Source organism: Passer domesticus, chromosome 16 (assembly GCF_036417665.1).
Source record: "Passer domesticus isolate bPasDom1 chromosome 16, bPasDom1.hap1, whole genome shotgun sequence".
Classification (NCBI taxonomy): domain Eukaryota; kingdom Metazoa; phylum Chordata; class Aves; order Passeriformes; family Passeridae; genus Passer; species Passer domesticus.
In genome coordinates, this window is record NC_087489.1 from 2,093,101 (window position 1) to 2,119,719 (window position 26,619).

The 26,619-nt window shown below is 54.5% G+C and overlaps 2 protein-coding genes across 2 annotated transcripts; both read right to left on the bottom strand.

Annotated features, from left to right (window-relative positions):
• Positions 1–601: 601 nt before the first annotated feature.
• Positions 602–20,473, bottom strand: LOC135282294 (centrosome-associated protein CEP250-like). Its single transcript, XM_064391925.1, has 13 exons — positions 20,054–20,473; positions 19,088–19,135; positions 18,710–18,942; positions 18,101–18,254; positions 7,026–7,216; positions 5,602–5,729; positions 5,257–5,426; positions 4,328–4,504; positions 3,578–3,718; positions 3,164–3,307; positions 2,421–2,701; positions 1,075–1,234; positions 602–613 (listed from the first exon to the last, which is right to left on the bottom strand). The coding sequence occupies exons 1-13, from the start codon at positions 20,066–20,068 to the stop codon at positions 602–604; spliced, it is 1,854 nt and encodes a 617-aa protein (XP_064247995.1). The 5' UTR covers positions 20,069–20,473.
• On the bottom strand, positions 10,239–17,153 carry LOC135282286 (centrosome-associated protein CEP250-like). Its single transcript, XM_064391916.1, has 10 exons — positions 17,085–17,153; positions 16,619–16,809; positions 15,226–15,353; positions 14,881–15,050; positions 13,965–14,141; positions 13,215–13,355; positions 12,801–12,944; positions 12,058–12,338; positions 10,712–10,871; positions 10,239–10,250 (listed from the first exon to the last, which is right to left on the bottom strand). Exons 1-10 carry the CDS (start codon positions 17,151–17,153, stop codon positions 10,239–10,241), a joined length of 1,473 nt encoding a protein of 490 aa, XP_064247986.1.
• Positions 20,474–26,619: the final 6,146 nt, after the last annotated feature.

Below are 26,619 nucleotides of genomic sequence, written 5' to 3' on the forward strand. Positions count from 1 at the left end.
AATGGAACTGAGGCATCAGCTACAGCTCCTCAGCACAGACACGGCACCTGAAAGGCACCAGCTGTGCACGGGATCAGCCCCAGCACAGCCAGATGGCACTGCCAGCCACAGCATCTTTCTCAAGAGAAAGCTTTCACTGGCACTTGGATGGATAAATCTCCTGCTGGTTGTTTTTCTCCCTCTCTGCCATTTCAGGGCAGTGCGGTTTTCCTCTGCATGGGATTGAGAGATCCCCAGGGGTGAGACAGCATGGGGCAGTGGGTAGGAGAGGAGAAGCTGTACCTTGCTCACATTGCTCCAGCTGTTTCAGCAGTTCCTGATTGCGAGCCCTGAGATTGTCTCTCTCAGCCCGTGTCTTCCTCAGCTCCAGCTCCATGGCCTTACACTGTGTTGCCATGGCCTCTGCTCTTTCCTCAGAGCTCTGGAGCCTCACACACAGCTCAGACTCCTGCTTCTCTCGAGATTCTTGGCAAGCTGCCTTCTCCCTCACTGCCTCCAGCAGGGCCCAGGCCTGGAAAATGGATGCACAGAGCCTCAGGGACAGGGCTGTGCCTGAGGCCATTGCGTGGCCAGTAGGGTGAACAACAAAGGAGAAATTTCTTCAAGCCAAGAACTGATGGCACAGAAGCAAGGATTGCAATGGAGACCAATGGAGACAAAACAGGGAAAGGGAGGCAATGGGCATCCTTGGGCTGCAGCTCTGAACTGGCTGTGCTGGCTGTGCTGGGAGTACCCTGCCCAGCCTGCCACAGCCATGGCTGTGTCCCCACATTGCTCAGTGCCCGGCACAGGCACCAACTCTGTGTGGGACAACACTGCTAAGAGAGGGACAGAGAAGCTCCAGAGGAGTCTGCTGCTGCTTCTCCTGCCAGATCTCCTGATGGGACCCAGGAGAGGATGGGGGAGATCTTCTGCAGCAGACACCAGATCCAGCCTTGGCCTCAGGGTGCAGCAGCAGCCCCGGGCAGAACAGGGCAGCTGTGGATGCTGCTGGGAGGGGAAAGGGGTTGGGGCCTCCAAGGCAAAGGTGCTGCTGTGTGTCCCTGGAGAAGTGGATGCCAGTGCGCAGCTTACCCGGGTGTTGAGCGCCATCAATTCTCTTCTATGCTCAGAATAGAGCTGCTCTGTCTCCTGAAGAGCAGATTGACACTGAGATACGGAATTTTTCAGCACCAAGTTCTGTTCTTCCAGTCTTCTGAGGCACAGGTTCTTTTCCTCCAGAGTCAGAATCAGCCTAGAAGGGAAGCAAGCAACTCATTACTATATGATATCACATTTTAGAACCTCTTAGGACTTGCAGCACCTCAGAGAAAAACTGCTCTCTCTGATGAGGTTTGTCTAAACATCTTGGCTGTTTGTTTCCCCTGCACTCCCAGCCCAGCATGTGCCTACTCTACTTTTGTCCCTGAAAGAACAGGCAGTTCCTGCCTACATGCCCTACCTTCCTATTGAGATGGCAATGTGAATACAAACCTAACAAAGTCTTGCAATGAAGACATTAGGGGAGAGCAACAATTTTCTTCTCACTAACCAGGCTCCAAGGCAGGGAGCTTTGGTCAGCATGGAAGAGACATTTCCTTCCCCCATCTTACACATCCACGTAGGAGGAGCAGCACCCTACAGCCAGGGGATCTCTGGCAAGTTCCCTAAGATTTACCAGCACCCATCCTGCTTTCAGCTGGAGAAAGAAAAGCCAAAGTGGCAACAGAGTCTTGGAGCACAACCTGATGGAAGATGCAGAAGGTTCCAGGCAAGAAGGAGCAGCCTGCCTTTCCTTTGTCTTCTTCTTGGAAGAAGAATCTTGTGGCACTGAAGCCAGGCAGGACTTGATCAGCTGGAGGAGCCCCCCATACCTTGCTCCTGTTTCTTGCATTCTTTGCACAGTCAGAAATGCCTGGGACTGTGTAGGGTGGCAGGGACCCTGCTTGACTCCCTCCAGGCACCGGGGCACATTTGATGAGGAATGATGCAGCAGAGACATTCTTGTTTCTGGGCTGCCTCCGAGGGCAGTCTGGCCTAGATCAGCAATCAGGGCCTTAAGATGGTTCTGCCCAGAAACAGCATCAGATGCCAGGCTGATCCAGATCCCAAAGGCTTCAAGTTACAGGACCCAAGGTTGAGCTGATGAATGCATCCAATTCCTTCCAATGCAGCTCGGGCAGTGTCAACACACCCACCTATATAACACAATACCCCTAGAGGGAAAGGGCTACCCCAAAAGCCTTTGTCTTCAGAAAAACTGTAACGGAACGCTTAGAAAAAAATAAAATGAAAGACAACATCCAGGTAATGGGACGTGTCTGCACTGAGAGTTCAGAATCTGCCACTTGGGAAATGCTGCCAGAGCCCCTGGCAGGTGCAAAGATGGAAAAGAGGGAATCCATTCACTACAATCCAGAGTCCCACAGGCTTCCATTTACCTGGCTTTTTCCCTCTCTAGGGCATTGACGGAAGTCTGCAATTCTGAATTCTCCTGTGCCACTTCTTCCCATCGACTTCTTTCCCTCCCCAAGTCCTGCAGATGTGCTTGCAGCTCCTTCTTCTGATGTTCTGCCTCCTCCAGCAGCTTCTGGACATGCTCAACCTCCGAGAGCTTCTGCCTGGACTCTTGCTGGGCCTCCCTCACATCTTGCTGGGCTCTGTGCACAGTCTTTTCCTGGCACTCTCGGCAGGCTGCCAGCTGCGATGTCAACTCTGCCACCTCCAGTCAAACAGAACAAAGCAGTCAGAGGCCACGGCCACAGCTTGTCACTGTCAGCCACAGCACAGGCTGTGAGCAAAGGTAAAGGACAACTCTGCATTTCTCCCTGTCCTGAGAGCCCCAGATTCACAAAGGATATGGCCAACTTGTTCCAGTCTCTAAGTGGCCCACCACCAAGGGCACCGGAAAAAGCACCTGCCAAACCAAGGCTAGCAAGAAGAGGCCAGCAGGAATCCATGCTGATGGTTGCTGGCCAACAGGGCAGTGGACGAGCCCAGCTGTCCAGAGCAGCAGCTGACATTCAGCAGAGCCCTGAGTGTCCTTCAGAGCAGCTGCCATGGAGCCCCCAGAGCACGAGACAGCCCCAGGGCTCCCCCCTGCAGCTGCTACTCTGCCATGGAAAAGCAAGAAGGCCACAGACCCCTCACTGCATGACTGCAGTGCCACTGCTCCTTCACTCACCTGCTTTTGTAGAGCCTCCCTCTGCTCAAGGAGCAGATTCATTTCCTCTTTGAGGCCTTGCAGCTCTTCCTTGTGCCTCCTCTCTGCTGCCTGGACTTCACTGCGAGCTTCCTGCAGCTCAGCTTGCAGATTTGCCTTGATGGTCTGGCAACAAAATGCAGAGCAACTTCCTGGGATTTGCCCTCAGGCTCAGCTCTTTCCACTTGCTGCCTCAAAATCCCATTCTTTCTGCTGCTTCTTTTGGCTTCTCTACCCAGCTCTGCTTCCCCTGCAACCCTTCCTTCCCGGGGCTGAGCTCTGCAGCCTACCAGGAGCTGTGCTCCCAGGGCCTGGGGCAGCCCTTGGCTCCTCAGTCCCAGGAGCTGCCTTTTGTGCCCTTATCACTGCCCTGCCCTCCGTTGCCTGGCTACTCACACTTAGCTGCCCCTTCTCTTGCTGCTCTTGCACCTCCTGCCTGAGCTGCTGGACCTGCTGGCGGGCTCGGCTGAGCTCTCCCTGAGTTTGGAGCAGTGCCTCTGATAAAGCACTCTTCTCCTTCTGCTCTTCCAGCAGGACCTGCACAGAAGGAAAGAGCAGAGGGCTTCACACTTCTCCTGCAACACCCGTGTGGCAAGGGGCAAAGGCGGATGGGCTCACGTGCCCTCAGAGCACTTGGCTGCTGCTGCCCTGGGCCACTGCCTGCCCTGGGGGAGACACAGCTTCCCAGGAAGTGACTTAACACACAGCCCAGAAGACATCTCTGGGTTACTGTTCAGATATACCCCAGGCAAGTCTTTAAAAAGATTTTGCTCCTCTAAGTGTTCCTGCTGCGCCCACCCCGTGCCCACAAAAGAAAAGTCCTCCAAACTCACTTAGGCTAGGAACACCTACCAGCACACACCAAAAGGGGAGCAGAAAGAGAACACTGAAGATACCCTGAGGTGCATCTTAAAACAACAGAGCACAAGAGCAGCACAAAAATCTCAGCTGACAGCTGATGTCTCTGCCTGGCTTCCTAAGAGAGGGCTCATTCCTGGTGCCAAAGACAGCCCTGTTCAGCTTGCACCTCCCCTAATTCAATGTAAAAGACACGGAGGCCATGCTCCACACAGCCCCATATCCTGCCATCTCCCACAGCTCCCGCCTTGCAAAAAATCACACCAGTTCTCTTCTCACAATCATTACCTCTCGCTTGGCATTTTCAAATCTCATTAATTCTTCTTGTTGAGCCAGCAAGGTAGCTACTTTCTGTCTCATCTCCAACAGCACCTCCTTGTGCTCCCTCTTTCTCTCTGCCTTCTCTTTTTCCCATTGCTCCAGCATCTCCTGCATCTCTGCACGGTGCCTTTCACGTTCACCTGCCTGAGGAGGAGAGGAAAAATTTGCAAGATGAAGTCCCAGGCAAGCTCCTTGCTGAAAAATGTGAAGCTTCATCTCTCCCACAATCCCCAGCTGGAAAAGACAACAGCGATGGCTTTCTGTACTCCAGAAACCGTGTCCTGTCAGGGGATTCAAAAGGAGGCTCAGCAGGTGCAAGAATCACAGACTTGTGGAATCTCTTCTGTTGGCAAACACCTTGCCAAGCACTGAGTCCAAGCATTGAGTCCAAGCACTCAGAAAAGGCGGTGTCACCTTCCCCTCCCTGATGCCCCAGCCACAAGGACTGGACGAGCAGGGACAATGGGCCTGTCCATGGCTTCCAGCCCAAAGCCAATCCCTCTGCCCACCATGGAAGCACAGCAAGAAAGGAACTGAGTTCCCACGCCTGCAGCCAGCAGCACTGTTGGCATCTGCTCCACGTTGGCATCTGCTCAGTGGCAGGTGGGACTCGGGGATGATCCTGCCCTGGGCTGCCACGCTTTGGGTGGGCACTGCCCAACCTGCTCTGGAACTGCTCTTACACCCTCACTGAAGCTGTGGCTGCATTTACTGTCCCAGCACCATCCCGGGGGCCTTCACGCACCTCCAAGTCCAAGCTGCTGCCTCTGCTGTCTGGACCAGCAGTGGGAGGCCTCTGCCAGAGAACTGCTGCCCTTTCACACCCTCAGCCTCTGCTTGTGCTACACCAACCCACAGGGCTGGCTTGGTCAATTCAGAAGAAAATTGGCCCCTACCAGGTCTTCCAGGAGCTTCTTTATTTCCACTTGCTGAGCTGTTCCCTGAGGCCTGAGGCTTTTGTGATGCTGCTGCTGTGCCTGCAGGAGTTCTTGAGCTGTGTCTTCCTGTTCCTCCTTCCTGAGAGCTCTCTCTGCTTCCAGCTCACCTTGCAGGCATTTCACTTGTCCTGCAAAGACCAACAGCAAGAGTCAGAGTCTTTACTGACTTTACTGACCTCAGGCCCCTTCAGTGCCTCCAGCCCCACCACTCCTAAGATGCTCTGTGGACAGAGGTGGATTTACAAGGTGCTTAGCTTCTCTAGGCATGAGCAGCACCACAAATGAAGCACACGAGGTTCTCACCTTCTATCACCACTTTGTCCTGTGTGACTGTGAGCACCTGAGCCTCCAGATGGTTCCTGGAGATCTCCAGCTGAGCTATCTGCTGCTGAGCAGCAAGCAGCCTGGATTGCAGGCTCTCCTTTGCTGATCTGCAAGTTGCAAATATGGAGAGACATGAGTTGCTTGCTCCAGACAGCCACAGCTGGATATTCCAGGATGACGTGGCTCAAGATCCCCACACCTGAGTATGGAAAATGGGTCACCTGGAAACTGGTCCAGAGAAGGCACATCTGTGCCATTTCAAGAGAGAGCAGGACCCTCTGAAGGACTGCCCAGGCCTCCCTTATGGCGTGGCACAGCACAGACTGTCCAGTCCAACTTGGCCTCCACAGCCAAACCTTCCGTTGCTGTTCCTGACCTATGACACTGGCTAGCTGTGCCCAAACAGGCTGGAGCGACGAGCAAAAGCCCAGCCCCTGCTCACAGCCCTTCTCCCATCAGCAATTCCAAGCTGCTCTGCTGGGGGACACAACAGAATCTTGTCCTGGCTGAATCCTGACTCTTTAATGCTCTTGATAATGGACATGAAGGCACATCATCTTCCAGACACCCGGTATTTAAGAGGCTTCAGAACTACTTTTCAGACACAGTAAAATCTCATGGTCATGGCAGCACTTGTAAAAAATCGGCAAATATCATTGTCTGAATGACAACTTGCTGAATGCAGAGATTGCAGTTTCAACTCCTGCAAGGTCATGGAGTAGACCTGCTGCCTTTATTTTAGTGTTGCTGGCCAAGCAGGCAGTAGCCCAAGGGACTTGTCCTTCCTGACAGAGTGAGAGGGACCATCCAAAGGGACCTTGGCCGGTTTGGCAGCTGGCTGCCCATCAGCAATCAGCAAGAATCCCCAGAGGCTGTTGTGAATTCCAAAGAGCTTTCCCTGCTGTTCTCTAACCAGCTCCAGGTCCTGTCCCACACTTCTCAAGAGTGCGCTGGGAAGCAGAAATGGCTCAAGATTTTCAGCAGGAGCCTCTGGCTTCACCCTGAATGGCAGCGTGCTACTCCCAGCGTGCCAAGGGAAGGGCCTGGAATGCTGAAGGTGAAGCTTCAGTTCTGAAGATCAGGATCATGTCAAGCTACTCAGAAAGGAACAAGGGATGCCCAGAATGCCCAGAAGAAGCAGCCAAAGCCAAGAGAAACTTGAGGTTTCACTCCGCATCTGCATGGTTTAACTACTACTCAATTCAGGGCTGGGTGGATTGCTTTTGACTTCCCACAGGAGTTGCTCAGCAGCACAAAGAGGAGCCCAAGGCTCACAAGAGCTTTGCTGGCTTTAGGTGGCCCAAAAATAACCTTCAAATTGTGGCTTTTTTCTTCTTGAGATTCTTCCATATTCTGTCCACGGCATGTAAAAACATCTGAAAAGGCTCAGCTCCTGCCTTTACCTGGTCTCTGCCAGCTGCCTGGAAAGATCTTGTCGGAGCCACTCTGTGGCTGCCAGTCGGCCCTCAAGCTCAGCCTTCTGGCCCAGCAGCTCCTCCTCTCTGCATGCCTGGGCTGCTGCGTGCCCTTGGTCAGAGGATTCCCAGCTCAGCTGCTCCAGAGACCAGCTTGATGAATCCTCCTCCTGGGAAACCTGCAAGTGGGACAAGGTACAGCTGGAGCCCTTCCTCGGGAGCCCTGTGCAGAGCCAGCCAGCGCCACCTCGCAGGCAGCCAGAGGACAAGGAGCACCTGTGCTCTGGGCTCCAAGTTTCACAGCATCTGCCCTATGCAGCTCTGATAGCCTGGGCTGCCAGAAGCCCCTGGCACTGTTACCTTGGAAGTGCTGTGTCAGGCCCTGCTGCCTTGCCTGGGCCCAGACTGCTCTTTCCCAACTAACATCCCTACTCCAAACTCTGTGTTGTCACCCAAAAACACTGCCTCTTCCATAGTTGCAAATACAATTTACTCTGAGCACCAGGAGTGTAACTGATTTTCAACCATTGATCCAAAACTCAACTCACTTTAGTCCATCACTCCAATCACCTGCTCCATTACTTCCCACACCCAATCCAAACCCCCATGGGTTGCCTCCCCTAGCACTGGCACAGGGGAAGCAGCTCCCCATGCCACAGCTTTTGGCCTGGAGCTGATTTGAACAGCAAGCTCCAGAGCCGGATTGTTCATTCCAGGCATGCCAGGAAACAATCAGGCAGTCAATGGTCTCTGGCTGGAGCCAGGCTGACAGACAAGGCTGCCTGCTGCAGCCCGGGCTGCTTTACCCAAGCAGGCCTGCACTGACAGGGACAGAGACCCACCTCTTCATGGGAAACACCACTGGAATAATTCAGGGACACTGGACTGGACTGAAAGCCAATGCCTCTGCCTGCCTGGATCTTTCCTTTCAGGATGTCCAAGTGTTTCTTCAGAGCCCCTTTGGCAATTTCACTCTTGTTCAGTGCAGCACTCAGTACTTGAGTGTTGTCCCTTAATTTCTTCAAAGCAGCAGCCCCATGCTCCGACTCCTCTTGCAGGTCTTCCCTCTCCACTGCCAAGTCTTGAGTATTTTCCTTATCATCTGGCATCTCTGGTGCAGGCATTTCATTCTTCTTTTCCAGATATCTCATGTGCTGCTGGTACAATTCCTGTTCATGTTGCCAAAAGAGGGAGAAAAAGGGTCACTCATTCCCTCTCTGAATTTGCTTTTCATACCAGATCTGGACTCCTGCTGCAGGGGCAGGCACAGGCTGCCCTTGTCACTCTCTGCCCCTCGAGATGCTGCAGACCTTTGCTGGGCCCCCTGGTGATGTTGCATCTTTCCCAGCTGGCTCAGCTCGTCCCAGCTTCCTTTCTGCCCTTCCCTGACCTCTTGCAGCTCCACTCCAGTGCTCCTTTGGGGAGGAGCTGCCAGAACTGCAGCCAGGATTTCAAGTCCACACTAAGCAGGATTCAGGCAGTGCCAGGAGGATGTGCTCTCCATCAGGGAGGAAGGGAAGAGCAAACAGCCCCATCCTTTCCTTCCATGGGGCTGGGCTGACAGGAGTGGTTTTCCACCTCTCCTGTGCAGAGTTTCCATGGCTCCATCCCCGAGAGCCCCACTGCCCTCTCTGGGAGCAGCAATGGCCACATCAGTCTGTCATTCACTGCTGCCACTCAGGACGAGTTGTGCCCTTGCAGGCACACGTCCTGATGTGGATCAGCACTTGGCTTTCCTCTCTTCTCTCCCCACTGGCTGCTCTCAGATGGCCAAGGCCAAACACCTCTCTATCAACAGCAAACCTGGGACTCTCCCCGCTCTTTCCAGATATTTAGAAATCCAAACATGGGTTTGGACACCAGCAATTCCCCAAACCATGCAATGTCAACAGAGACAGTGAGGACATTGAGAACTAAAGCTTCTTGGGCACAGAAGCCCAGCATGGAGGAAATGTAGCACCCTCAGCATTAACTGCATTTGCCATGACTACCACATCTTTTCCTCCTTATTCAGAAGGATGCAATTAGAAGTTTTAAAAAGGAAAAAGTACTCCTTAGAACTACTAACACAAGGTCCAAACATAGCCAGGAAGGGGCCCTTTGTGGCATCTGCCAATCTCACCAGCACATCCTTCCTTTCCTTCTCCAGGTTTTCCAATTTCTTCTTCAGAGATGCCACCTCCTGACGAAGAGTCACAGCCTCTTCCTGCCTTTCCGTAGCCTCTTTGTCCAGGAGAATTTGGCGAGAGATGTGCATGGCTTCTGCCTGCACCCACTCTGCAGCAGGGAAGGGGAGAGGAGAAGGGGGCAAGCAAAGCAAAGGCAAACTGATGTGCATCCTGCAGAGACAACAGCACTGTCTTCGCTACCTGCCTGTGTTTGCCAGGCTTTAAGCCCACAAAGGCTCCAAAGCTGACAGAAATGAAGGAAACTTCCCCCCAGAGAAAAAAGCAGGAATAAAGGGGCAGGGTTCAGAGGAATAGCGGAGTGATCAATCCAAGACATACAAAGGAGACGGGATGCCTGTGCAGCCCTGCTCCAGAGAGGCCAATAGCCTGGAGGCTCTGGCAGGGCCTGGAGATTGGGGCAATGGAGCTGAGGCATCAGCTACAGCTCCTCAGCACAGACACGGCACCTGAAAGGCACCAGCTGTGCACGGGATCAGCCCCAGCACAGCCAGATGGCACTGCCAGCCACAGCATCTTTCTCAAGAGAAAGCTTTCACTGGCACTTGGATGGATAAATCTCCTGCTGGTTGTTTTTCTCCCTCTCTGCCATTTCAGGGCAGTGTCCTTTTCCTCTGCATGGGATTGAGAGATCCCCAGGGGTGAGACAGCATGGGGCAGTGGGTAGGAGAGGAGAAGCTGTACCTTGCTCACATTGCTCCAGCTGTTTCAGCAGTTCCTGATTGCGAGCCCTGAGATTGTCTCTCTCAGCCCGTGTCTTCCTCAGCTCCAGCTCCATGGCCTTACACTGTGTTGCCATGGCCTCTGCTCTTTCCTCAGAGCTCTGGAGCCTCACACACAGCTCAGACTCCTCAGTTGCCAGCTGCTTCTCTCGAGATTCTTGGCAAGCTGCCTTCTCCCTCACTGCCTCCAGCAGGGCCCAGGCCTGGAAGATGGATGCACAGAGCCTCAGGGACAGGGCTGTGCCTGAGGCCATTGCGTGGCCAGTAGGGTGAACAACAAAGGAGAAATTTCTTCAAGCCAAGAACTGATGGCACAGAAGCAAGGATTGCAATGGAGACCAATGGAGACAAAACAGGGAAAGGGAGGCAATGGGCATCCTTGGGCTGCAGCTCTGAACTGGCTGTGCTGGCTGTGCTGGGAGTACCCTGCCCAGCCTGCCACAGCCACGGCTGTGTCCCCACATTGCTCAGAGTCCGGCACAGGCACCAACTCTGTGTGGGACAACACTGCTAAGAGAGGGACAGAGAAGCTCCAGAGGAGTCTGCTGCTGCTTCTCCTGCCAGATCTCCTGATGGGACCCAGGAGAGGATGGGGGAGATCTTCTGCAGCAGACACCAGATCCAGCCTTGGCCTCAGGGTGCAGCAGCAGCCCCGGGCAGAACAGGGCAGCTGTGGATGCTGCTGGGAGGGGAAAGGGGTTGGGGCCTCCAAGGCAAAGGTGCTGCTGTGTGTCTGAGGAGAAGTGGATGCCAGTGCGCAGCTTACCCGGGTGTTGAGCGCCATCAATTCTCTTCTCTGCTCAGAATAGAGCTGCTCTGTCTCCTGAAGAGCAGATTGACACTGAGATACGGAATTTTTCAGCACCAAGTTCTGTTCTTCCAGTCTTCTAAGGCACAGGTTCTTTTCCTCCAGAGTCAGAATCAGCCTAGAAGGGAAGCAAGCAACTCATTACTATATGACATCACATTTTAGAACCTCTTAGGACTTGCAGCACCTCAGAGAAAAACTGCTCTCTCTGATGAGGTTTGTCTAAACATCTTGGCTGTTTGTTTCCCCTGCACTCCCAGCCCAGCATGTGCCTACTCTACTTTTTCCCCAGAAAGAACAGGCAGTTCCTGCCTACATGCCCTACCTTCCTATTGAGATGGCAATGTGAATACAAACCTAACAAAGTCTTGCAATGAAGACATTAGGGGAGAGCAACAATTTTCTTCTCACTAACCAGGCTCCAAGGCAGGGAGCTTTGGTCAGCATGGAAGAGACATTTCCTTCCCCCATCTTACACATCCAGGTAGGAGGAGCAGCACCCTACAGCCAGGGGATCTCTGGCAAGTTCCCTAAGATTTACCAGCACCCATCCTGCTTTCAGCTGGAGAAAGAAAAGCCAAAGTGGCAACAGAGTCTTGGAGCACAACCTGATGGAAGATGCAGAAGGTTCCAGGCAAGAAGGAGCAGCCTGCCTTTCCTTTGTCTTCTTCTTGGAAGAAGAATCTTGTGGCACTGAAGCCAGGCAGGACTTGATCAGCTGGAGGAGCCCCCCATACCTTGCTCCTGTTTCTTGCATTCTTTGCACAGTCAGAAATGCCTGGGACTGTGTAGGGTGGCAGGGACCCTGCTTGACTCCCTCCAGGCACCGGGGCACATTTGATGAGGAATGATGCAGCAGAGACATTCTTGTTTCTGGGCTGCCTCCGAGGGCAGTCTGGCCTAGATCAGCAATCAGGGCCTTAAGATGGTTCTGCCCAGAAACAGCATCAGATGCCAGGCTGATCCAGATCCCAAAGGCTTCAAGTTACAGGACCCAAGGTTGAGCTGATGAATGCATCCAATTCCTTCCAATGCAGCTCGGGCAGTGTCAACACACCCACCTATATAACACAATACCCCTAGAGGGAAAGGGCTACCCCAAAAGCCTTTGACTTCAGAAAAACTGTAACGGAACGCTTAGAAAAAAATAAAATGAAAGACAACATCCAGGTAATGGGACGTGACTGCACTGAGAGTTCAGAATCTGCCACTTGGGAAATGCTGCCAGAGCCCCTGACAGGTGCAAAGATGGTAAAGAGGGAATCCATTCACTACAATCCAGAGTCCCACAGGCTTCCATTTACCTGGCTTTTTCCCTCTCTAGGGCATTGACGGAAGTCTGCAATTCTGAATTCTGCTGTGCCACTTCTTCCCATCGACTCCTTTCCCTCTCCAAGTCCTGCAGATGTGCTTGCAGCTCCTTCTTCTGATGTTCTGCCTCCTCCAGCAGCTTCTGGACATGCTCAACCTCCGAGAGCTTCTGCCTGGACTCTTGCTGGGCCTCCCTCACATCTTGCTGGGCTCTCTGCACAGTCTTTTCCTGGCACTCTCGGCAGGCTGCCAGCTGCGATGTCAACTCTGCCACCTCCAGTCAAACAGAACAAAGCAGTCAGAGGCCACGGGCACAGCTTGTCACTGTCAGCCACAGCACAGGCTGTGAGCAAAGGTAAAGGACAACTCTGCATTTCTCCCTGTCCTGAGAGCCCCAGATTCACAAAGGATATGGCCAACTTGTTTCAGTCTCTAAGTGGCCCACCACCAAGGGCACCGGAAAAAGCACCTGCCAAACCAAGGCTAGCAAGAAGAGGCCAGCAGGAATCCATGCTGATGGTTGCTGGCCAACAGGGCAGAGGACGAGCCCAGCTGTCCAGAGCAGCAGCTGACATTCAGCAGAGCACTGAGTGTCCTTCAGAGCAGCTGCCATGGAGCCCCCAGAGCACGAGACAGCCCCAGGGCTCCCCCCTGCAGCCGCTGCTCCGCCGTGGAAAAGCAAGAAGGCCACAGACCCCTCACTGCATGACTGCAGTGCCACTGCTCCTTCACTCACCTGCTTTTGTAGAGCCTCCCTCTGCTCAAGGAGCAGATTCATTTCCTCTTTGAGGCCTTGCAGCTCTTCCTTGTGCCTCCTCTCTGCTGCCTGGACTTCTCTGTGAGCTTCCTGCAGCTCAGCTTGCAGATTTGCCTTGATGGTCTGGCAACAAAATGCAGAGCAACTTCCTGGGATTTGCCCTCAGGCTCAGCTCTTTCCACTTGCTGCCTCAAAATCCCATTCTTTCAGCTGCTTCTTTTGGCTTCTCTACCCAGCTCTGCTTCCCCTGCAACCCTTCCTTCCCGGGGCTGAGCTCTGCAGCCTACCAGGAGCTGTGCTCCCAGGGCCTGGGGCAGCCCTTGGCTCCTCAGTCCCAGGAGCTGCCTTTTGTGCCCTTATCACTGCCCTGCCCTCCGTTGCCTGGCTACTCACACTTAGCTGCCCCTTCTCTTGCTGCTCTTGCACCTCCTGCCTGAGCTGCTGGACCTGCTGGCGGGCTCGGCTGAGCTCTCCCTGAGTTTGGAGCAGTGCCTCTGATAAAGCACTCTTCTCCTTCTGCTCTTCCAGCAGGACCTGCACAGAAGGAAAGAGCAGAGGGCTTCACACTTCTCCTGCAACACCCGTGTGGCAAGGGGCAAAGGCGGATGGGCTCACGTGCCCTCAGAGCACTTGGCTGCTGCTGCCCTGGGCCACTGCCTGCCCTGGGGGAGACACAGCTTCCCAGGAAGTGACTTAACACACAGCCCAGAAGACATCTCTGGGTTACTGTTCAGATATACCCCAGGCAAGTCTTTAAAAAGATTTTGCACTTGTCACTGCTCCTGCTGCGCCCTCCCCGTGCCCACAAAAGAAAAGTCCTCCAAACTTACTTAGGCTAGGAACACCTACCAGCACACACCAAAAGGGGAACAGAAAGAGAACACTGAAGATACCCTGAGGTGCATCTTAAAACAACAGAGCACAAGAGCAGCACAAAAATCTCAGCTGACAGCTGATGTCTCTGCCTGGCTTCCTAAGAGAGGGCTCATTCCTGGTGCCAAAGACAGCCCTGTTCAGCTTGCACCTCCCCTAATTCAATGTAAAAGACACGGAGGCCATGCTCCACACAGCCCCATATCCTGCCATCTCCCACAGCTCCCGCCTTGCAAAAAATCACACCAGTTCTCTTCTCACAATCATTACCTCTCGCTTGGCATTTTCAAATCTCATTAATTCTTCTTGTTGAGCCAGCAAGGTAGCTACTTTCTGTCTCATCTCCAACAGCACCTCCTTGTGCTCCCTCTTTCTCTCTGCCTTCTCTTTTTCCCATTGCTCCAGCATCTCCTGCATCTCTGCACGGTGCCTTTCACGTTCACCTGCCTGAGGAGGAGAGGAAAAATTTGCAAGATGAAGTCCCAGGCAAGCTCCTTGCTGAAAAATGTGAAGCTTCATCTCTCCCACAATCCCCAGCTGGAAAAGACAACAGCGATGGCTTTCTGTACTCCAGAAACCGTGTCCTGTCAGGGGATTCAAAAGGAGGCTCAGCAGGTGCCAGAATCACAGACTTGTGGAATCTCTTCTGTTGGCAAAGACCTTGCCAAGCATTGAGTCCAAGCACTCAGAAAAGGCGGTGTCACCTTCCCCTCCCTGATGCCCCAGCCACAAGGACTGGACGAGCAGGGACAATGGGCCTGTCCATGGCTTCCAGCCCAAAGCCAATCCCTCTGGCCACCATGGAAGCACAGCAAGAAAGGAACTGAGTTCCCACGCCTGCAGCCAGCAGCACTGTTGGCATCTGCTCCACGTTGGCATCTGCTCAGTGGCAGGTGGGACTCGGGGATGATCCTGCCCTGGGCTGCCACGCTTTGGGTGGGCACTGCCCAACCTGCTCTGGAACTGCTCTTACACCCTCACTGAAGCTGTGGCTGCATTTACTGTCCCAGCACCATCCCGGGGGCCTTCACGCACCTCCAAGTCCAAGCTGCTGCCTCTGCTGTCTGGACCAGCAGTGGGAGGCCTCTGCCAGAGAACTGCTGCCCTTTCACACCCTCAGCCTCTGCTTGTGCTACACCAACCCACAGGGCTGGCTTGGTCAATTCAGAAGAAAATTGGCCCCTACCAGGTCTTCCAGGAGCTTCTTTATTTCCACTTGCTGAGCTGTTCCCTGAGGCCTGAGGCTTTTGTGATGCTGCTGCTGTGCCTGCAGGAGTTCTTGAGCTGTGTCTTCCTGTTCCTGCTTCCTGAGAGCTCTCTCTGCTTCCAGCTCACCTTGCAGGCATTTCACTTGTCCTGCAAAGACCAACAGCAAGAGTCAGAATCTTTACTGACTTTACTGACCTCAGGCCCCTTCAGTGCCTCCAGCCCCACCACTCCTAAGATGCTCTGTGGACAGAGGTGGATTTACAAGGTGCTTAGCTTCTCTAGGCATGAGCAGCACCACAAATGAAGCACACGAGGTTCTCACCTTCTATCACCTCTTTGTCCTGTGTGACTGTGAGCATATGAGCCTCCAGATGGTTCCTGGAGATCTCCAGCTGAGCTATCTGCTGCTGAGCAGCAAACAGCCTGGATTCCAGGCTCTCCTTTGCTGACCTACAAGTTGCAAATACGGAGGGACATGAGTTGCTTGCTCCAGAAGCCCATAGCTGGAGGTTCCAGGATGATGTGGCTCAAGATCCCCACACCTGAGTATGGAAAATGGGTCACCTGGAAACTGGTCCAGAGAAGGCACATCTGTGCCATTTCAAGAGAGAGCAGGGCCCTCTGAGGGACTGCCCAGGCCTCCCTTATGGCGTGGCACAGCACAGATTGCCCAGCTCAACTTGGCCTCCACAGCCAAACCTTCCATTGCTGTTCCTGACCTATGACACTGGCTAGCTGTGCCCAAACAGGCTGGAGCGACGAGCAAAAGCCCAGCCCCTGCTCACAGCCCTTCTCCCATCAGCACTTCCAAGCTGCTCTGCTGGGGGACACAACAGACTCTTGTCCTGGCTGAATCCTGACTCTTTAATGCTCTTGATAATGGACATGAAGGCACATCATCTTCCAGACACCCGGTATTTAAGAGGCTTCAGAACTACTTTTCAGACACAGTAAAATCTCATGGTCATGGCAGCACTTGTAAAAAATCAGCAAATATCATTGTCTGAATGACAACTTGCTGAATGCAGAGATTGCAGTTTCAACTCCTGCAAGGTCATGGAGTAGACCTGCTGCCTTTATTTTAGTGTTGCTGGCCAAGCAGGCAGTAGCCCAAGGGACTTGTCCTTCCTGACAGAGTGAGAGGGACCATCCAAAGGGACCTTGGCCGGTTTGGCAGCTGGCTACCCATCAACAATCAGCAAGAATCCCCAGAAGCTGTTGAGAATTCCAAAGAGCTTTCCCTGCTGTTCTCTAACCAGCTCCAGGTCCTGTCCCACACTTCTCAAGAGTGTGCTGGGAAGCAGAAATGGCTCAAGATTTTCAGCAGGAGCCTCTGGCTTCACCCTGAATGGCAGCGTGCTACTCCCAGCGTGCCAAGGGAAGGGCCTGGAATGCTGAAGGTGAAGCTTCAGTTCTGAAGATCAGGATCATGTCAAGCTACTCAGAAAGGAACAAGGGATGCCCAGAATGCCCAGAAGAAGCAGCCAAATCTAAGAGAAACTTGACGTTTCACTCCGCATCTGCATGGTTTAACTACTGCTCAGTTCAGGGCTGGGTGGATTGCTTTTGACTTCCCACAGGAGTTGCTCAGCAGCACAAAGAGGAGCCCAAGGCTCACAAGAGCTTTGCTGGCTTTAATCGTCAGAAAAATAACCTTAACATTGTGGCTTTTTTCGTCTTGAGAACTCATCCATATTCTCAGCTCCTGCCTTTACCTGGTCTCTGCCAGCTGCCTGGAAAGGTCTTGTCGGAGCCACTCTGTGGCTGCCAGTCGGCCCTCAAGCTCAGCCTTCTGGCCCAGCAGCTCCTCCTCTCTGCATGCCTGGGTTGCTGCGTGCCCTTGGTCAGAGGATTCCCAGCTCAGCTGCTCCAGAGAGCAGCTCGATGGCTCTTCCTCCTGGGAAACCTGCAAGTGGGACAAGGTACAGCTGGAGCCCTTCCTCGGGAGCCCTGTGCAGAGCCAGCCAGCGCCACCTCGCAGGCAGCCAGAGGACAAGGAGCACCTGTGCTCTGGGCTCCAAGTTTCACAGCATCTGCCCTATGCAGCTCTGATAGCCTGGGCTGCCAGAAGCCCCTGGCACTGTTACCTTGGAAGTGCTGTGTCAGGCCCTGCTGCCTTGCCTGGGCCCAGACTGCTCCTTCCCAACTAACATCCCTATTCCAAACTCCATGTTTTCTTACAAAAACATCTTCCACAACTGCCACTTGGCTAACAAAATTTCCCTCTGGATCTATTTCAGTGATGGACATTTTCAGGGAGACTGGGGAAGACAATTTTCGTTTGTGAGTGAAGGGAGAATATGCAGCATTTCCTCTTTCAGGAACAAAACCCACCTCCAAGCATATTCAAAGCAACTCTGCAAGGAGAGGATGCTTGGAAGGGAAACAGCTCTTGTGCTGGGCAGACATTTAGTGACTGATGGACGTCTGGCTGATGTGGCCAAAGCACAACCTCTGCTGTTCATTTGCCACACCTACCACATTGCCCAGACCTGAGACTGCCTGACAGAGACCATCAGAAACAAAGCCTTCTCTTGCAGCTATTCTGTAACACCCAATCCAAACCTGCTCTGGCACAGCTTGGGGCTCTTTCCCCTTCTCCTGGCCCTTGTTCCCTGGAAGCAGAGCCTGACCCTCACCTCACTGCAGCTTCCTGTCACAGGGAGTTGTAGAGAGCAAGAAGGTGCCCCCTGAGCCTCCTTTTCTCCAGGCTGAGCCCACCAGCTCCCTCAGTCACTCCTGGTCACATCTGTGCTCCAGACCCTTCCCCTGCTCTCTTCCCTGTATTAGAGGCTCTGTGGCTGCCCAAAGCAAGACAATTTGCCAAATCATGCAACACTTTGCTGATGAACATGCATATCCCTGGCTGAGGAATGCGTGTGCCATCTTGAGCCAGGTGTGCACAGCAGTGTGCCTGTCTTCTACTGCCAGAAACAGCATCTGGGCTGATCTGGCTGCCGCAACTCCCACTCTCACAGGAGCTGCCTAGCAATAAGGTGTTCAGAGCCGTGCTAACATCATCCCTCTTGCTCCAGCAGATCCCTCTGAAGCTGCAAGTCCTCCAACGTCTGCCTCTTGACTTCCAGCTGGCTCTGCAATGATGGCTCTTCTCCCTTGAGTGCAGCCAAGTCCTCCACTGCACAAGAAGGAGCAAGAGAAGTTTCCAAGGGAAAACCAGTGTCATTTCCAAAACCAACCTCCATCCAGTCCTGCTGCTCTGCCTTTTCCTCCTGGGCTGACGCTTCCTTCCGCTGTTTGGTGTTCTGCTGGTGCAGACGCAAGGCTCCTGGCTCCGGGATTCCAGTGCATTGCAGCAGCATTTCCCTGGACTTCTCAAGGTTTGCACAGTCACTGCAGAGACAAGGCTCAGTCAGAAGAACCAAGAGGCCTGAAGAGTCAGCAATGCCATTCTCAGCACTCCAGGATGGAGCTGGGAGCAGTGGGCTAAGGAAGACCTTGCTCTTTCCCTCCCAAGGAAATCCTCCAGGGACAAAGGGAAAGGAAGGCAGGAATTTGCCTTCCTTCAGTGAGAAGCAGGGGCTGGGCAGGGGTGCACAAAGAACAGAATTCAGGGAAGCAAGACAGTGAGAAGAAGGAGTCTTCTATTTCAACATGGCTCTGCATCTCCCAGACAGCCTAGGGAGTCACAGTAGAGCATGAAAAACCCAGACAGGATGAGGCTCAAGGGCCACACTGAGGCCTACACATGGTAGGCAGGTGATTTCTTCACCTAGGACACCTCTGACCTCCCAGACCTGGAAGCAGATTGCCTCTGGAACACAGGAGGGGGAGGAGGAAATGCTCACCTTCTGATTTCTTCTAGCAGAGTGTCTATGAGCTGGTATTGGCCTCCGATCCTCTGGGTACTCTCCTCCATTTGATCAAATTGTTGCCACATGCGCACACAATTCTCTGTAGCTTCCCGAACCAATTGACAGGGATGCTGTTTGTCAGTGGATGTCTGAGTTGAGAGGATGTTCCCAGGATTGTCGGTGCAGATGTTGGAATTGGCCATGCTGTCACGGTTGTCTACCAGCACCTGAAAGCCCACATCCAGCTGTTAGTCAGGTATTCTGTTCCTCTTGCAAAGTAGCACTGAGATGCCTCTTCTGATCCCACAAGAGCCAGTGTCCATTCATGGAGAAGCAGTTTCCAAATGCCAGCCAGCTCAGCACTTTACTCACCTCAGGGGCTCTGGAGGAACGTCCCTGGTGAGAAAGCCCTCGAGCTCCCTGCAAGGGCACAGGGAAGAGCACACTCAGACTGCATGGCTGCCCCTCAGGCAGTTGCCTCTAAGTGCTTCCCAGCCTATCCCAGAGCACAGCAATTCCAGCTGAGCTCTTCCTCCCCTCCTTGGCAATATCTTCAGCCCAGTACTTTGACAGCAGCACAAACAAACATGCTGGAAGGTGTCTCTTTACTTGTAAGAACACCAGAAGGGGAGTTGCCCAGAGCCCAATCCAACCTGGCCATGAACACTCCCAGGGATCCAGGAGCAGCCACAGCTTCTCTGGGCAGCCTGTGCCAGGGCCTCAGCACCCTCAGAGGGCAGAATTCCCTCCCAACATCCCATCCATCCCTGAGCTGTCTTGCTTAGAATCCTTCTCCTGTCCCTGCAAGCCCCTGGCTTAATTCCCTCTCCAGCTCACTTGCAGCCCTTTCATGCATTGCAAGGGGCTCTAAGGTCACCCTGGAACCTTCTCCAGCCTGGACAACCCCAACTCTTGCATCCGTTTCCCTTGGCAAACGCGCTCCAGCCCTTGGAGCATCTTCCTGTCATCCTTGTGGCCTCCTCTGCGCCACTGGGAGATGTCTGGGAGAAACCCATTCTTGACTCTGGGAAGTGCTGAGGACACACTGTAATTTGGGTGAGGGGAAGGCAATGAAAACTGCTCTCTTGTTTGTGCCTGTGGCCTCCAGTGGGACAAGGACAGAGGAGGAGATGTGGCTGTGCTCTGGGATGGCCAGGAGCCCCCCATTCCCTCCCAGGGCTGTCCCCAGGGCAAGCACCAAAGCTGCCGCCAGCTCTGCAACAGCCAACCGTTAATCCCTTGCTATTGCCAAAGGGAACTGTTCCCCGAGGCACAGCCCAGGCCCACCCAGGCCCCTGCTGGCCTTGGCACAAGGAGAGCAGTGGCTTTCTCACTCACCCGCCGGGTCTCCATCTGCCCCTTCCACAAGAAGCGAGAAAATACCAGTGACCAAAGGCCCTTGGTCTTGGCAGGGCTTAAACCCCAGTGACCAAAGGCCCTTGGCCTTGGCAGGGTTCAAACCCCAAGATCCAAAGGCCCTTGGCCTTTGCAGGGTTCAAACCCCGATATCCAAAGGCCCTTGGCCTTTCTAGGGTCTAAACCCCAGTGACCAAAGGCCCTTGGCCTTTGCAAGATGTAAACACCAATATTCAAAGGTTCTTGGCCTTTGCAGGGTCAATAGCACAATATCAAAGTGCCGTTGGCCTTTGCAAGGTCCAAGCCCCAAAATTCACGAGCTGTTGACAGCTCCAGGGTCCAAACCCCAATAGCCAGGAGCTGCTGCTTGTTGCCAGGATGCAAGCCCCAACATTCCATGGCCTTTGTGATGGCTGCCAGGATGCAAGCCCCAACATTCCATGGCTTTTGTGATGGTCCCAAGAGCACCATTCCAGGGGCTGTTGGAGGGGCCCTCCCTGGCTCTCCCCCCATCCCAGCTCTCTGCTGGTCCTGGCACTGGCCCTGCCTCCCCTGGGTCCCCAGAGCCCTCCTGGGCTGCTGGGCAGGGACCTGGCTCATAACAGGAGTTCAAAGTTGCTGCTCCAGACAGTTTTGAAGGCTCAGCATTCTCAAGGCCTGCAGGCTCTTTAGGGATGCTCTTAGTTCCTGAGTCACGGGAATTCTTCTGTCTTCCCTGACAAAGGGCACATGGAAGAAAAAGCCCAAAAAGGCTCTTGGTGCTTACAGATATTCATGGGAAGTCAAGCTTTGCCTTTAGAACAGCCAGATGCGGAGGAAAAATGGTGTTTCAGGGGCTTTTCAAATTTCAACAGAGAAATGCCAGTGTTTAAGGCTCATAGAAAAGATTAAGAACACTGAGACAACCACAAGTGCATTTTTTATCTCTACTCTCTGTTTGGCAATATATCACTAGGTCTTGTAGGCAGAAGAAAAGCCTTGCTGCTTCCATCAAAGATTCCTCACTAGGAACAGATCTTCAAGAACCAAATGGGTCTGCTTGCAGAAGCTTTGGCAGGTATTTTTTGCCCTCATCTTCCACAGTATTCATCTGTGTACTAGGGAGGATTTTTGTGCCCCAGTTGACAGGAATTGGCTTCTGAGCAGGGCACAAATCCTGCGTGGAAGAGAAGAGCTGCACCTGCCTTCTGTAAGACCTGTCTCTCCAGAGACAGATGGCCCAAGGATGTCACTGCCAAGTTAAGATTCAGAGACCAATGCAGCTTCAAGTCTCTGCTTCACAAGAGCAGCTTTGGGCTCCTTCAGCACAGCTGCAAAGGAGCAGGACAGCTCCTGGTGAAGGTGTCACAGCTCCAGCCTGGTCCTTGCACAGCTCTCAGTGTAGTTCTGCTGGTGCTGTCGGTCTCGGGCCAGCTGTGACTGCAGCAGGGACAACTGAAAGAGGCACAAGGCCCGGCTCAGACAAGCCCACGCTGCCAGGAGCACCTGCAGCCCCACGGTACCGGCTCTTGGGGCACACACAGCCTCCAACTCCAGCCCTCAGCAACACTCTGGCCTTGGGCAAGGGGAAAGGAACAGGCTCCCAGACACAACAGAGCTCAGAAGATCAACAAGTCCAGTTCAAGGCTGGCAAACCCTTTCCATGACCATCCCTCAGCCACCACAGGTCTGTTACAGAGACTTCCAATGGGATTTAGGAACCCAGCTCTGCTTTCCAAAGCACACATTTGGGCCACCAACCCTTTTCTCCACAGGCTGTGCATCAGCACAAGGGCTGCTGCTCCCCTGAGCTCCTGGAGGACTCTTCTACTTGAGCTGCTGGACCCTCAGCCCAGGCATGAGGGGAATGTGGTGGTTGGGTTCTTTTTGTTGCTTTCATGAGGCATTTGAGCACTCCAAGCCCCATTTTACACATCCCCATTGTGAAAAACGAGGTTCACTCTCCTGTAAAAAATTAAATTTGAAGAAAGGACAATAAGAGACCAAGAAAATAAAGCAAAGGTTTTGCAGCTGGGTTCTTGGCAGTCAGCCAACAGCACATCTGCCATTTCAAAGATATCGTTTACATACCCTTTGTATTGCATCAGCCTACTGCATGTTCATAAACATATACGTATATTTAAACTTGTCCCCAAACTAATTTATTTGTTCCAAGAATTGTTTAGCATGGCTCCTCCTCAGGGCCACCTTTTCAGAGCATGTGCATTTTGTGGCTGTGGTTTTAGTCTGCCCTTGTTATCACCTCCTCTTTGGGCTTTGGTCCATTTTTTCTACAGACGGTGGGAGCGGATAATTGGCATGTCAGCAGCAGGGGTCTCCATCATACATTCATTGAATGCTACCCCAACCAAGCAGGCCATTTAACACAAGCATCCTATATCAGCTATTTCACTACTATGTCTAGGTTTAGTTAACAGAAAAAAGCCCTGTATTCTTATAGCAAAGTTACTCTAGCATACATACAGAATCCATCTTAATATTTGCAAAAACACAATTCTAATATGTATTCATAACAATACTTTTCCCAACAGCACCCACATCTGCACCCCTCAGAGCTGAACAGAGGGGCGGGGGTTTGGTTCCACTGGGGTCTCACAGAAACTTTGGACACAATGTATGACATCTTAGTGTCCCACATGCCAATGCAAAGTGACTCTGAAAGGCAGAGACATAGTCTGAACAGGACACAGTGACACTGGTGCTAAGCGTGGCCGTGTGACACAGACGAGGAAGGTGTGGGCCAGGGCACGAATGCTGCTCTGAGCCCTGGGGCCCGGGGAGCACTGTCATCAGCAGGTGTGCCAGAGTCCCCACTGAAGCAGAGTCCCCCCGAGCCCTGGCAGTGCTGGTGCCCATCTCCTGCCCCAGAGACCTGTGCCTCGAGAGGGCTTCTCTGCTAGAGGGCAGCCAAGGCCAACGTGCATTAGGGGCTGTGCTCCATCCTACAGGGATCTTGGTAGGAGCACCTGGAGGAACTGGTGCCAACACTTGGTATGTGCCAGATGATGTTGTTCCTTCCTGGAATGATTTTTTCATGGAAGGGCTTAGCAGTAGCACAGAAACACCAACAGCTTCTGAATTTCACAGGACAAAGAGACTCCACCAAAACACTGTCAGGTTTCCTTGTGCTTTTCTGTCTTTCTTGCACTCTGAAAGAAAAAGAATTGGCCCAGCCTCTGCTATTCAACCCTCCACTTGCTGTGTGTCTTCCTGTGGCAGCTGACGTGCAAACACAACTGGCTGCCGGCTGACCATGGCAATGGAGGCCATAAACAGGGAGGTCCCCAGTGAACATCAAGGCAAACACGTGGGGAAATGCAGAGGATAGGGATAACTCTGGGAGGAGAAGCTGTTCTGTGTCTCTGATGATGGTGCCAGCCCCCTGAAGGAGTGGCCATGACAAGTGCTGGAAGCAGCCATGTCCTGCTCTTTTCTGCTGTCACACTCACACAGGACAGACTTGTTGCCCACAGGTTCACCAGACTTGAGCCATTGAGGAACAATGGAAGGCCATGCATTGGTAGGAAATGGCTTCCAGCAGGAGCAAAGCAGGATCGTCTAGCAGGAAAGCCTGAGCTCGTGAAGCGGGTCATGTCCTCAGCAGATACCAAAGTGCTTCCCTCCAGCCCTGAATGTCGGCCTCAAGTGCCTGCTTTTCTTCAGTGCCTGCTGCTGCTTCCTTTATTCCAAGCCAGTCCACGATTTGCTTTGGAAGTTCATGCATGTGTTTTGTAGGTGCCTGAATGAAGTAGGGGGATGGCAGCTGCAGACCAGCCTTGTGTCCCTCTCATGATGGCATCAATGCCACTGCCTTGGGATGCCTGCCTGTGGAAGGCAACTCTGCCCACGAGCACATCCATTGTAGTCAGGCAGAGGCACAGGTTGTAGCTGTAGCTGCCCAGCATTGCTGTGAGGCTGGCAAGCCAAGAGAAAGCCCTTGTGACTGATCCTGCTGAAGCCTTCTGCTAAACCATGTGCAGTGCTGCCCACAGTATCCCCCATTTTGGCATGGCGGCTGGTGCAGACGCCTCGCTGGGCAGGTGCCGGCGTTCAGGGTGCTGCTGTTCCTGTGTGCTCTGGTGCTGTTTCTGTGGCTTCCAGAGCCACTTTGGCAGCAGCGACTCAGCAGCCCTGCTCGAGGAGACATCGCTGCCCCTGCCATGGAGGCAGAAGCTCTGCGGGCCCAGAGCTCTCTGTCAGGAGGGCCTCATCCTCAGCACCATGGCCTGGGCAGCCGCAGGGGCCCGGGCTGCCTGCCAGCCCTGCTCTGCCCACTGCCCTGGCAGCACCCAGTGACTGTGCCCTGGCAGGGCCCCTTGCCCTCCTTGTGCCCAGCCAGTGCAGTCTGGGCACCTCAGCAGTGTCCCCACACTCCTGCTGAGGCCCAGCCTCCAGGGCTTCTGCCCCAGGCCTGGGAGATTCTCTGGGCAAGCACCAGAGCAGCCGGCTGTCAGGAACAAGGCAGCAGCCTGGGGGCTGCTTATGGCCTCTGACACCCAATTCCTCAGGGCTTCCCACCAGCCCAGCCCCCCAGGGGCCTCCTGTCCCCTCGGAGTCTCCTGCCACCCACTCCCTCCCACAGGGCCCTCCTGCCTTCCCATCGCCTTGCCCCGTCAGGGCCTCTGCAGCACCTCATCCCTTCACAGCCTGCCACTGCCCCGTCATCCCCTCAGGGTCTGCCCCAGCCCAGCCAACCTGCCTGGCAGCAGCACAGCCCCGAGGCAGCTCCAGAGGAGCCGGATCGAGAGGCACCTTGGAGCCCTCAGCAATCCAGACAGCAGCACACGGGCAGGAGGACACAGGTGGTGTTGCCTGGCTGGGCAGGAGGGCTTGTGGCCATCTCCAGGCACCAGTCTGGCAGGAATCCCCACAGCTCCAGCCCCTGCCCAGCTGCCCTGTCCTCAGCTGAAAGGCGTCAGCAGAACCACCAAAGGCCAAGGGGCTTCTGGCCATTTCCCTTCCCCCCTGCACACCTGGCAGCTTGCTTGCCACAAGGACCCGTTTTCCCCTCTTCCCCCGTGCCCTGCAGACGCTAGTCACCAAAGAAAGCTCCTGGGAGTCTGGCTATTAGAACACATTCTATATTTAAATTTCTAAAGAAGAACAAAAAAGAAGGTATAAAACAATCTGAAAGAATACAAATATCCCCCCTGGCTCACATGGCCCCAGCAGACAGAGTGCCTCTCAAATCAGCTCTCCTTAGACCTCCAGCAGCACAGCCAGCTGTGGCCCCTGAGACAATGCCATTTCTTGCATGCCCTGCAGAATTATCTTGCAGCTTCTGCAAGATGAAGCCTGGAGCTCTCTTCACAGCCTGGAGGACAAAGGCCGTTTCGAGAGCCAGGCTTCTGGTGGAAAGGCTGATGTCCTCTGCCTTGTCTTCAAGGGCTGCGAGAGAGGGTAATGGAGCCACGGTCAGATCCCAGATCTGCAGTGACCCGAGGAGACCCCTGTGCCAGGGCCATGCCAGCCGGCTCTGGCCATGTCCAGGAGGGAGCAGGGAGCAAGGGGATCGGTCTGAAGCTACTGGACACTATTGCCCCACGAGGGCCTGAAATCAGAGCGTGTGCTCTGGCCACCCCAGCCCTGCTCCACACAGGGAGCAGAGCCCTCGGCACCGGGGCAGGGATTGCAGCTCCCCCCGGCAGCCGGGGCTGGCAGCCCTCTCCCTCACTCAGCCTGACAGATGTGCCGGAGCTGTGGCTTGTGGCCCCTGACGTGCCGCCCGGCCACCCCTGAGAACACAGAGCCTGTCACGGCGCCAGCGGCACAGCTGCCTGCCAGCGGCGCTGCCAGCCCTGTGGCCACACGCCCTGCTGGCCCCGCAGGGCTCGGGCCGGGCCCTTGCCGCATGCTGCCGCCCAAGGGCACGGCTGCCAGAGCGCGGCAGCAGCGCTGATGGCAGGCAGGGCTCCGCATTGTGCCGGAGCAGAATGGCACTGCTGGGGCAGCAGCCGGGGCTGGGGCCGAGCTGCAGCGGGCCGGGGAAGGGGAGCCCAGGCTCGTGGCTCACTGATGAACGTGATGGCCGCCTGTCGCAGGGACTCCTGTGGGCTGGCCAGGTACTGCAGGGCATGGCGCAGGGTCTCGGCCGCTCGGCTCCTGTCCTCTGCCAGCTGGAGAGAGCGCCGGGAGGGTGGCGGTGGTGCAGACTCAGCCCCTGTGCCGGGCGCTCTCTGTGCCGCCAGCACTGGCCTCCCCTGCCCGCACAGCCCTGCGAGGCGGCCAGCAGCCGCTGGCGCCGGGCTCGGGAGGGGGCAGCGGGCCGGCTGCTGCCCGGGGAGCCGCGGTGCCACCCCACTCCACAGCCCAGCTGGGCCGGGGCTCCATCGGCACCCGGCTCGGTGCCACAGGAGCCTGGAGCAGAGCCCGCGCGGCTTAGGGACGGCAGCGGCGTGTGGGGCGCAGGCTGGGGCCCCTGGCTGCAGCCCTGGCCTGGGGCATAGCTGCCAGCCGCACACACTGAGCAGCGCGGTCAGGGGGCTTCTCCAGCCCGAGCCTGGGGCTTGCAGGCCGTCCTTACCAGGCCCTCACCGAACCTCCAGGTC